At 38.8% G+C, this 12,735-nt stretch overlaps 1 protein-coding gene across 2 annotated transcripts in view; it reads left to right on the top strand.

Moving 5' to 3' along the window:
- The window catches only part of LOC116432294 (ras-related and estrogen-regulated growth inhibitor), a 109,402-nt gene that overhangs the window by 76,900 nt on the left and 19,767 nt on the right, over window positions 1-12,735 (top strand). For both annotated transcript variants that reach the window (XM_076373318.1, XM_076373319.1), the window contains exon 5: window positions 8,619-8,800. In XM_076373318.1, coding sequence (XP_076229433.1) covers window positions 8,619-8,800 — 182 coding nt within the window. The remainder of the gene's footprint in view (window positions 1-8,618; window positions 8,801-12,735) is intronic.

Raw genomic sequence — 12,735 nt, 5'->3', positions numbered from 1 at the left:
GGTGAATTTCGTTCGGCCCGTTCCTCGCGAGATTTGACGAACCTGCACAACCGCCGGAAACCACCGTCGATCCTCGATTATTTTGACTTTTAAATTGATGATCGTGAGTTCACGAAATCTTCAATGAAGATGAATCAGCTCGATGCGCAACACCCTGGCGTTGCGTAAGACTGTAGTAACTAGAATAGCGATCGCGAAACGGTTCCGAATACTGTGACGTGGATTCAGTTGAAGATCGTCTTTGTTTTGGAATTATGAATTTAGTGGAGAACTTGGGTTTCTTGTTTGGTGACGCTTGGTTTGCGGAATGTATAGATTTGATGGATATTAGATTTTGTAAACATTATTCTCTGTGTTTCTCGTGTTTCGTTTTTTCGGAGCTATGATTTGTATGATATATATGAATGAACGCCTATCTTTTTGAGGAACTGTGAAGTGTATAAATGTAAATCTAGTGTTAATCTATGAAGAATAATTAGTAGATTACAGATTCACGCAAATTCAAGTTTTTGAAGATGTAATTAGAAACGTAGAATCTCCTATAAATAGTTCTTCCTAACAGATAATATATAAACTATTACACTATGAATATTTCATACAGTTTCTTGCATCCTTTTCATTCCATACAATATTGCACTCTTACATTTCTTTTAAATACTTGAAAATCCACATCTTACCAATTTTGTCTAAATCCTAGTGTCAATCTATATATAGACTTTCAATTGTATCACCGTCAAAAACATACAATAACAAACACATATTTATCTCCAATAATTTCTACTATCCTTCCCCATTTATCAAAAATTCCCCATAACAAATCATTACCACCTAAATTTCATCAGCCTTTCGCTAAATCAAGGAATTGCAACTAAAAAACACATCGTTATCTCCACAAATTTCCACTACCCTTCCCCATTTATCAAAAATTCCTCGTAACAAATCGTTCCAATCTAAATTTCAACAGTCTTTCGTTAAACCAAAGAATTACAATTGCAAGACACATTGTTATCTTCACTAATTTCCACTACCCTTCCCCGTTTATCAAAAATTCCTCGTAACAAATCGGTCCAATCTAAATTTCAACAGTCTCTTTATAAACCAAAAATATACTCACACCTGGAGGGTTAATTACCAATTGAGTCCTGGTCAACAAAAACTCCGACGGATGTCCTCATTCCCCAGGCACACATCTTAGCTACGATCCCCGAAGAAGCTGCGCATATTTCTTCCCGACAGCCGGCTGTCTCATTTCCCGTGTCAATCACGGTCGGCGTAGGTCCGACGTTCCGGCGTCATCGTTCTCCGTCGAAAAATCCGTCTCTCACCGGGTGACAGACGTCCGCGGGCCCCGATCGCGCCAATTATAGTCACCACGGATGCCACCCGGCGTTTAGCAGATCGGCCGAAGGTTCACGGCCGCCGCGTTCACCTTCGTCGAACCCGCGAGACTAATGCGCTTAGACCTTCCTATATAGCGATCCCCGATGATCACGATCCCGTCGATCCTGTTCCCCGGTAATAATTACCGGCTGGCTGTCAGTGCCAGGTCAATGGGAAACCATTGGAACCGCCACGAGAATCGACAGCTTCCGCGGGTCGTTAAACCTGAAACGTTCCCGCTGCTGCCGGCGCGCCGCGCCGGTCACCGCGCGGCGGCCTCGCTCTTTTCGTCGTGATCGATGCATTAGCAATTAGAACTGCCCCCTTGGCCACGGAATCTTTCGTTAAAGTCTTCTACACACGTTTGGAATTAGAGATTTTAGACGTGGATTAAGACTAAACCTACTGAGTAATTGGAGCGATTTATTTCTAATTTTTTAGCGAAATTAGAGCAATACGTTTCTTGAGATTCGAAGGGTGTTCTGGTTTTGTATCTGTGCGAACACAGGAGTTTAATTGAAAGTCTTTCAAAAAGCGTCTTTGTTATTTAGGTACTTGCGAGATAAAAATTCTGGAGTAGATCAATTTGAACTATCCGATAGTTTTAGTGTTGAAGTGTAGTGGAACCGTGGTTGCTCGATTTCATTGGGAGACTAACAGGTTAATGAGAATTTGAAGAGGAAGTTTCGAAAATATATATGTAAAATTCGATGGTATATATTTCGAAGTATTGTATATTCTTACATGTTGGAATTAAGTGTGACGATTTTAAACGTGAATTGAAATACAGTATGACCTGGATCGATCAAGTTAAATAATTGAGGAGCTAGTAGTCCGGAGAAACAAAAACTTCAGCAGAAATTTGTAGAAATATATCTGCAAAATTCAAGCGCATATATTTTGAATTATTACCTGAGAATCAGAATGATTTCCATCTAATCAAAACTGTCATCGATCAAGGTCACAGAAAATAGGGACCCAGTTTATCTAGGTTATACCTAATGTTCAATCCCACGCATCTCGAAACTAGAGGTCAGGATTTCGGACGTGCCCTAAAATGCAGCTGTACATTCATTATCTATCTTAATCGTGCGACCGACAGTCTAGATAAATTGAGACTAGAGGTTAACAGATCAGAGACCCATAAATGACCCACATTGCTCAGCCTAGCCATCGAGTGTTCTTCTAACAGTACACGTGTACCTACATGTTTATTTATGTACACGTAAAACAGGCATGTCTAGTTGAAACATGCCGCGACGCAGCGACTCCCAAGTTTCGTGATACATGTTGCAACGAATGCGGTTTGGCATCAGAAGCAAATGGCGGCGCAGGACAAAGTAAGAAGAATCGGTAGCGCGGAAGCAAACTGACGTTGATGCAGGTTCCGTGAAACCTAGTCGTCGACGCATGCATCGCAACATGTTTCAACGTGTGCAGGGAGCTTAACGCGGCGCAGAAGTATCGAGTCCTAAATGCGCTCATGAATGTATTAGGTTTTATACTTGCGGGCCCCGTTACATTATTTAGATTAAGTCGCTCCGGCGAACTGATTCAAGTCGGTTGGGCTGATCGCGTAAGCGGGCTGACTCAATTAACTCAATTAACTCCAGCGAATCTACTCAGGCAATTAAGTTGATAAAGCTGACTGAGTCGATGGACTTAATTAACTCGGATAAGCTGGGATACTTAATAGAGTCGAGAAACTTGAAAACTCGATGCGTTCGAGCAAGTTAAGTGGACCAGGTAATCAAGAGACTTATATAATTGATTTATGTAACTCGCGTGATTTACTTAATGACTCGTTTTGTACAGTAGATAGATACGATTGATAATAGATATACTTATTCTCCGAACTCAAATTGAGGGCTTTTGATTAATGTTAAAGTTTATGTGCAATGATTAGAGATTTAAGTACTTATTTAACTAATTAACTCTTCACTGAGTATATTCATTGAAATTTAAGTATTGCCAAAGGACCTTGTTTTACAAATTTCAAAAGAAACTAGAATTAATCGAGTATAGTTACACGAGTTTTCGTTCAATAGAGATACATGCGAGTTACTCATTAGCTAAATGGATTAACTCCTTTTTGGATTTGTTAAGATTTTATCGTTAAAGCGTCTCATTGCCTCTTAACCTTTCACGTTCTAAATAAATCTCATTATAACCGAGTTTCTGATTCCGCGAAATAATAAAAAGTCAGGTCATGTAAAAATTGCGATCATAATAAAGATTACTTCAAAGTTATACTGTTTTACACGCTTTACATATTCTTTAGATTAAAGGTACAGCTATAGTAATGAAGGAAAACACGTTCCATGGTGATTATTTAATTTTCTGTTCAAAGGGAAATTTTAAAAATCAACGTACAGCATCACTTTCCTCTACTTTTTGTTTGAGTTTACCAATTTGGCTGGCGAGTGGCTCATATATACAAGCATTATAAGTGCATAAAATCCATAAAAATGATGTCCAACATGAGGTACATACCTTTTACAAAAGATCAAGTGCACTTAATACTCACCGCTTTCGTTCGCCAGAGATCTATAATTTCACTGTTTCTCAAACTGAGCCGAGTGGACCCGGTGACCCTAATTGAACTCCGATTCGCAAACGTAGATTATGAGAACTCGCCAGCGAGCGAGCGAACGAGCAAGGCGACTCTTTTCTCTAAATCGAAGGAGAAATTTCACGATGCCGCGGGTATTTTTCGGTGCCCGCGATTTCACCGTTAAAGGAAAAACCAGCGTATGCACCGACAAATAAAAGTGCCATAGCCTAACAAGCTTGTTTCCGTTCCGCGTTGTTCACGGCGGCTAATTATCGCGCACATCTTTTTGCACGCTCCGATAGCCGTGAGAACGTGAATACAAAAGTGTCCGGCCGGTGCCTGGCGTTTCAGTATATGGACGGCCGTTCGGTCGTACACGCGGAATTGCATAGTTGTAATTGGCAACAGCGTTTAACAATTCATGCGTGATTGAATTTGATAGTGGCACACCGTGAATTTTAATTGCTCGGTCTGCGGTTTGGTTTAGATGACTCGGGACAAGCGATTCGCACGCGAGAGAGTTTGTATTTACGGGGAATTTTATACTTTAAATTATTGTCGAATTATTATTAGTTCATTCGAATTGTATGGTTGTAATTATATTATAGATGAAATTGCGAGTGAATTGCAATTGTATTGGTGAATTATAACGAGGCGCGGACAGTTTATTTTAAATGATTTCGGACAAGTGATTCGAACGCAAGAGTTTATAAATATTGGCAATTCTATACTTTCAATTATAATTTTGTATTAATAAGAACGGAATAGAATAACTAAAAAAATACTTAGTTTTCAATATAATGACAAAAATTAAAATTCGATAGAAAATGGTCCCACCGAACAAATATTCTAAACAGCACAACACTGTAGATGTTTCATACTGCATTCTATGGAATCTTGCGCTACCAAATTTCCCATAAACGCGCAAAGACTCGCAGTCCACTAATTAAAATCTTCCGAGGTAGCATTATTCGCAAACCGATGAAAAAAACCGCTCCGAAAAACGCGAAACAATTGACAGAAAGGGAAAAATAATGAATTACCGATCGATATCGGTTCACCGTGGAACAGGAAGAAGCGAAAACGTTCTATCCACTTGTACGACCACTGGAAACAATCGAAACTCGTTCTCGGAAGTCTTTTAAGCATCGGCGATCGGTCGGAAGGTCAGAGGTGAGGCGGCGAGCGTGCCTCGAAAATAGAACGTACCCGCGGCGGATAGCCAGTTGAACCGTTTCTATTTCAATTATCGGCGGCGGGTTCCGGCCTCGGCAATTTGCTGGCGTTAATCGTCGTCGGATCGCCCCGGCACGAATTTATAATTCGTACAGTCGTCGCCATGATATAGCGAGTTTCCATAAATCATGTGCCAATTATTTAAATAACTATATATTAGGTAGCGGAGAATGTTCGTGCCGTTTTCTTGTTAGCAATGAATTAACGTCTGATTTCAATTGGTATTTCAGTATTTGATTGAACGATTGATTCTTTCGTAACGAAGGCAAAGGGCATTGGAAATGGTAATTAACAGTTTGATATCATAGTTCTTGGGTCGTATTATTATTTAGTTATTTATGTTATTGAATATTTTGTCCTGATTATATTCTAATTATCAGCGTTTAAATCTCCAATTTCTAAGATCCAAACGAAGGAACATGATTTTGTCTAAGAACAATAGAATAAAGTATGCAATAAATGTTTGGAAACCTGTTGTTAACACTAGAGCTACCGTACTAGTTAAAATGAGTGGTTTCAATTTCTTTATTTCGCAATGATTGATACCTTAACAGTATTGAATATTTGAAATGATTTCAAAAATAAATAGTTTCACTTAAATACTACAATGAATATCCGAAGAAACTGAAAATAATCTATTGTTACAATTTTTATATCCATTATACATCAATCGTATTAAATGGTCCTTAGTTCTAGCGTTAAAATTATTTTTCATCGATCTACGAGATACTAATTCATAATTTTATCAATTCGTTTATCCTTTTAACCTTTTGTTCTATCATCCTATGATACTGGTAGTGATGATTTCAAACAAAACTGATAAATATTACTACATTTTTTAAAGTTCAAATAAATGTTATTCCTCCGTTACCAGTCGTTATATTTCATAGCAAACATATACATAGAATGGGCTTACAATGTTCTCATTTTTACAGTAAATTATTGATGACAAACTGGTTGTTTCGATGAGAACGAAATGGTGGTTGAGAAAGAAATCATAGGGCAAAGGGTTAATCCTAAAAAATTCACTCGAACCGTTAGTATGTCATGCTAAAAACAACAATACAAATTTTTTATATAAACTCGATGTCACGCTAGAGCCGACAACACTAATTTACTCTAAAACACGTACGTCTCGCTGTAAATTATTCGAGAAGGTACCACACTTCAAAAGATCACAAAAATAAAATCTCATTATAGTAATAATAAATAAGATAAACATAAAACGTTGAATTCAATTTCTACAAATTACATTCATTAATTTCCCTAAAACGAAATACAAGTATACACCCAACAACATTGAAAATAAATCGACTGCAAAGGGTTAAACTCCTATCGATTTTAGGATCCCGCCACGTCTTGGCTACGACTGTAACGTCGTTCGCGGGGAGACGAAGTGAAACGTCCATCGGATCTAGATCGGAACTTTCCAGCGGCGCGCTCGTTCCTGGAATGTTGATTAACGTGTTAATTAACTGCCGGTGAAAAATCGACGGGCAAGATCCGGGGAGGGGGGCAGACGGCGACATTTTCGCGTCACCTGTGGGAAAAACCCGCGTATATAGATCGGGCAGGAATGGTCCCCACCACCGGAACAGGTGGATGGAACTTTGACCCCGAAAGTGAAATCGGACTTCTTCCTCTTTTAGCGGGCGGGCAGGGGGAAAACTGGCTCAACGCTCGGCACGGCCGCTTACGTAAGCCGGTAAACACGGGGAAAATTTTTCTGCAATTATCGGCCATTTTTTTCGTGGACTTTCTAAAGCGGCTAGGCCTTCGCTGGCGCGAGCCGCGATGAGCACGGTAATTGAGCAATTTCGTACGGGGCCCGGGCGAAACTAAGAAAGTCTCCAGACGGTTCTAGTGAGCTACTTTTTTTTTCTGCGGTGTCACGTCAGCTTCCTTGAAAAACGAAACTGTTTTTTTGGTGGGTCTTGTTAAGCTAGGGCTTAGTGGAATTAGTTACTTTCTATTTTCAGAGATGTTGCTTTTTTGTGCTCGAAGGTTTTTGTTTCGTTTGGGATGTGATTAGGAGGTCACAGTGTTTTGAGTTGGGAATTTGTTAAATGGGAATATTCAGTTTTTTTGGTGAAGTAAATTTTAGGGGTCATTTTTGGTCAATATTCTTTTTTTCTTTTTAGTGGAGTTTGGGAATTTGACATTGAGAATGTTTGACTGTTGGAGGGTTTTAGAAATTTTTCAGGAGATAATGATTTAATGTTTATTAATCTATTGAAATTTTATAGAATCCATTATTGGATTCTTAATTTACCTACTTGGGATATTATTGAAATTCTTTTTAGTATTTTAATACTTTGAGACTAGATGAAATAAATTTCTGCTGTTTTAAAAGATTTAAATTTATTTGAAGAAATTTAATTAGAACTTTTTGTTAGTGGATATTGTTTGTAGATTTGTAATACAAATTGTTTATTATTTCATAATTTTCTATAGATTTACTATGTCTATAATACATTGTAATATATTTGCAATGGTTGATTAATAAAAGTAGGAAAGTCTCATTGATTAAAATATATGAAGAATTAATGTCAGCTGCAAATTAATTCCCGTGAATTTTACCATGTTCATGATTTATATATAATTAAATAATTTCTATATATAATTATTCTTATAGATATGCCGTAATTTAATTTTATTACTTTACCAAGTATATTATTCATCGAATAACGGCATCCCCAAGAATTTGAATAAATTTTATGTAGCCATAAATTAAATTTTACAAAAATTGTTATGATCGAAAACATATTGAATATTTCTGCATGGAATTTTCCATGGACTGCGGTGAATAATGGCACCTTAGAGAATTTTAATACATTTTATGCCGCTATAAATTACCTTTGACAAAAATTGTTGCAGTTGAAAATGTGCTCAATATTTTACATAAAATTTTCAGTGCACCGTAGTGAATAACGGCACTTTAGAGAACTTAAATACATTTTATGCCGTTATAAGTTATTTTTAACGAAAATGATTACTGCTGAAAATGTACTCAATATTTTTTCTCGAATTTTCGAGTCATGCTGAGTGACACCTTAGTGTACATGGTAGATATTTAAGGCTTTCGTTATTTCAATTACTTCTTATCTAAATGACTGCTCTTCTAATTATTAATATACAATCATGCAATAAAACATAACTATCGATTTTATACAAAATTATAGAAACTTTTACTAAATTTTGATAAAATGTTAGTACAATCATTTATAAAAATATTTACACTAGTTTCACGCATTATGCCTCATATTTCATACAAATATATGTTAAACAAAAAAAGCGCGTTATGTTACGATGCATCGCAAGTTTCAATTAACAAAAGTATAAAGAAAAATTATATATTTGTGAAAAGTGTATTTGCAACAGCAATTGGAGTATGTCAATCCGCAGTCGGTCAATAAAATTAAATTGTGTTCAACGGTTGTTGTTTCAGGAAAATGGTTGTCTTTACTCTCACATCCGGTGGGGCGAGGCTTTCGTGGTCGTTTACAGCGTGACGTGTAAACGAAGCTTTCAGGAAGCCCGGGGACTGCTCAAGCAGCTTGCTGATTTACGTCTACCATCCTATTTCACCGCCCTGCTGCTTGGCAACAAGAGAGATCTGGATCATGCTCGGTGAGTGTTAAATCAAGTTCCCTGCTAGGAGATTAGCAATCGGCCGAATTAAAGGTCACATTCCTCGTGGATATTGTTGAGATCTACTCGTCTCTCTGCTGCTGATACCATTATTCCAACGTTTCATGGAATTCTTGGTGCTCAAGGTCACGTGAAGGTCGTACCGCATAATTCTACTGAACCCTAGCAATTTTCTGCGTTTATCGTTGGCTCTCCTGATTGCTTCAAGCGATTAATGTGTACTTGGTACCAGAATTTCAGTCGCTTTGATTACTGATTATTTTCGTTTAAAGTGAATAATTGATTAACACATTTTGATATAAAAAGGAAACACGTATAAGGCAATTTCTCAAACTTCTAATTTATTAATTTTCCAATTTTCAATCTTTAAATCTTCCAATTATTTCAATTTTTTCAATTTTTAATCTTTCAACTTTTCAATTCATCAATATTCAATATTTCAATTTTCCAATTACCCAATCTTTAATTTCCTCAACTTCTCAGTCTTTCGGTTCTTCAATCATCTGAATCATCAACTTCTCGAGTTCCCAATTCCCCAAGCTTCCAATGTCCAAACGCTCCGACCCCCGAATTTACACGAAAACTTTTCCGCTGATTTTCAATTTTGCTCGAAAGCTGCACGCCCGTAACCGAAGCCTCAGCTTGCGGCTCGCCAGCCGCAGTTTGCCGACCCCTGAACTAGAACAATATCAGTTTCTCTCTCCGCGGTTCGCCGTATCGGTCCATCAAAGGTGAACGATTGGCTCGCTCGCTCGCTCGCGAGGCGCCTGGGTGCGGTGAAAAATCAGGAACCGGGACCGGTGCCCGGAAGAAGGTGGCTGCGCGGTGGAACGGAGCTAAAATCGGTCGAGCGGGCGGCGGCGCGTCGTCAGATGCTCGGTTGGTTCTCTCGGATCGTCGCCGTAGCCAAGTCGGCCAAACGAGGCGCGTAAACAGATCTGTCGGTGCGGCGATCGCGTGAACGGTTTCTAGGTGAGCGACCACTCGACCACTACCGGGTGTCGTGCTCGAAACGGTCTCTGGTGTCGGTGAAGTGCGGTCGGTGTGGCGCCTCGTTTCGCGTTTCACGCCGCGAGACGGGCCACCGAGCCAGGCCCGCGGACGGCGAACATCATCATCGTGCAGCGGATGCTACGAGAGAGCAGGTGACAAGAAAAACTCGGATAGACAAGCGGTCGGTCGGTCTGTCTCTCTGTTCGTCTGTCTGTACTTATGTTTGTATATCCGTCTGTCGGTCGGTTGGTCAGCCAGCCAGTTAGCTTAGCCGACCGGTAGCTGTGAATCGCGTGGCGCACGCGAAATCTCGCCTCGTCTAGGAAACGTTTCGCGAAGATCCTGTTACCTACGGACTGATCGGAGTCTACGAGCCGCGACCGGGAAAGTGAACCGTCCCGATTAATAGGCCGAACACGCACATGGAGGAAAGTAGAGGACACTTAGAGGATCGCGGTTGATTGCGTTGGATTTGGAATTGGGGTGCTGGCTGAGGTGAGCTTTGTGGGGTGATAGGAATAGGGGATTCAAATGTGGAAATTTGGGGGAGATAATTAGAGATGAATGTGCTGAAACTTTGAGGTAATTTAGTAATATGAGGATTGCTTGGAAAGTGTATAGCTGGAATTATAAAAAGAGAGTATGTGTCTTATTGTAATAGAATCAGTGAAATTGGAGAAATCTTGAGACAAGGAGATAAAGTTGGCATTGCCAAGATAGGACTAATTTTCTAAAATTGATTTTCTCCGATATATTTATGAAGTTTAAAGAAATCGAGGATGTCATAGGACAAGGGGCTAAACTAGTCATTGTCAAAATAGTATAAATTTCTTACAATTAGTATTGTCAGTAATAAAGTTCAAAGAAATTAAGTATGTCATAGAACAGAGGGCTAAAATTGTCATTGTCAAAGCAGTATAAATTTCTTACAATTAGTATTGTCAGTAATAAAGTTGAAGGAAATTAAATATGCCATAGTTGTTTATTATTTCACTATCGAATGTAATAAAGTTCAACGAAATCGAGGAAACAATAAGCTAACACGAGTACCTTCGTTCCGAAACAAACAATCAGGACAGGTGAAAAAGAACGATGAATAGCGGGTTACTTGGGTACGAGGGTAACTGGGGATCGCCAGAGGGGGCATCGTGAACTCAGCGATCCGGGACCACCGTTGATATTGTGATTCTTCTTTCGTGGTCGCGCGGAACAAGGTCCTGCAATTAGATGACAATCAAGCTGCTTGGCGAAAAAGTGGGTCGATCGTATGGGGGAAACGGGTCAGACACTGTTCATCTTAAGACTTGATGACGTACAATGTATTCGTTGGTTTTGAACGGTTTAGCAATCTGACTGGTGACATTTACTTTAAATCAGACGTTCACGATGAAGTTAGATCGAATTACATAAGTTGTTACATATAATGACAAGTAAGATTTTCTATGAATATTTCTAACTCAATTAATTAATCACAATTAGTGTCGATTGATTAAATATTAATACAGATCAGTGTTAATTCATTGGTTCATAAAATGTTTTTATTAAAGATAAAAAATTAATGTTACTCGTTGTACGCAAGTTCCTATTATCAGTGTTTTATTTTCAAAGTACATAAATATGCAGTTACAATGAACAGACAGTTTCTTTGCTTTCTAGCAGATTATTAGTAATGAAATAAATCAGTCGAGCGTAATCACGAAGGAAATTATACGGAAGGTTAACGATTTATTGTACAGATTAGCGCAGCTACTATCCATTAGGGTACTCTGCGTGTCTGGCTACGGAGTTAATGCTAGAAAAGTTTTTATTAATTACTAAACTATGTTTGATTATCTGATACAAAGATGGTAATCGCTCGGAATATTCTAAGCACTCGGAAAATAAGACGCACAAGGAACCGAGGTAAATTATATTCTGATATTTCTCGTTCTTCCGGGTATTTTCCGGGTACTCAGGTACTTAACGAGTCGCATAGTAATAGCTCCAGTCTAGAAATCGTCTGTGCCGTGAATTCATTGAGTCTCGTGATAGGGGAAAATCGACTATGACGGTTTCTTTGACGTTGAATAATTTAACTCAATATTTTGTACGTTTGATATGAACAGTTTGGAATCATTTTTGTATCCATACTACTTACAGTCCTTCATATTATACTTCAAATCAATAATATTTACCATTTTACCTATCATAAATAAAATTTCACTTCACGCGAAGTTTATTCCAATGTCAATAAAAAACGTAGGAAAATAAAATTTACCTATCGCATAAAGAATTAAACAAAAAGTTTACTTCAAAATATCATTCTATACATACATCATAAATAAAAATTTCATTATACGTACGCTGAAATGGGTAAAGTATTTATTTCATCAAATTAAAACAAGAACATCAACTGACAAAACAATGTTGCACCTTCTGATGTATCTTACGTAACTTTTTCAAATTGCAACATTCAATATATCGCGGAACTCCTGCACCAGGAAGTTAAAACTCCGCGAAACATAATTTCTCACAAGTTGAATATACATTCCCGACTATGTAGCAAGTCTGCGCGATTCGACACGCGAAACGTTCACAGACAATCCCTGTTTCCTCTCGCGTCAGACGCGCGCAGTTTTTCAAAATTCTGAATGCTGCGTCGTAAAAGCCCCGGTTTTTCGCCTTTCACCGGTCGACGGTTCCAGCGATAGATTTAATTTAGAGGCGTGTTCCGCGATCGCTCGCCACGATAACCCTCCCTTAATTTCTCGCGGTCCGGATGATGGAGAGCCGGATTGGCGCGATCGATACAGCGAGTCTCCGCTAGGAGAGAATAATATTTTCGCGGGATCGACGAGATCAAACGTGGAACAGGCGTGGCGCGGCCACGCCAATCCGCGACGCGGCGCTTCGGTTACAGCTGTGACTTATGAAATGCACAA

Source organism: Nomia melanderi, chromosome 13 (genome assembly GCF_051020985.1).
Source record: "Nomia melanderi isolate GNS246 chromosome 13, iyNomMela1, whole genome shotgun sequence".
NCBI classification, from domain to species: Eukaryota; Metazoa; Arthropoda; class Insecta; order Hymenoptera; family Halictidae; genus Nomia; species Nomia melanderi.
The sequence above is the reverse complement of the archived record's forward strand: the minus strand, read 5'-3'. Positions and strand labels throughout refer to the sequence as shown.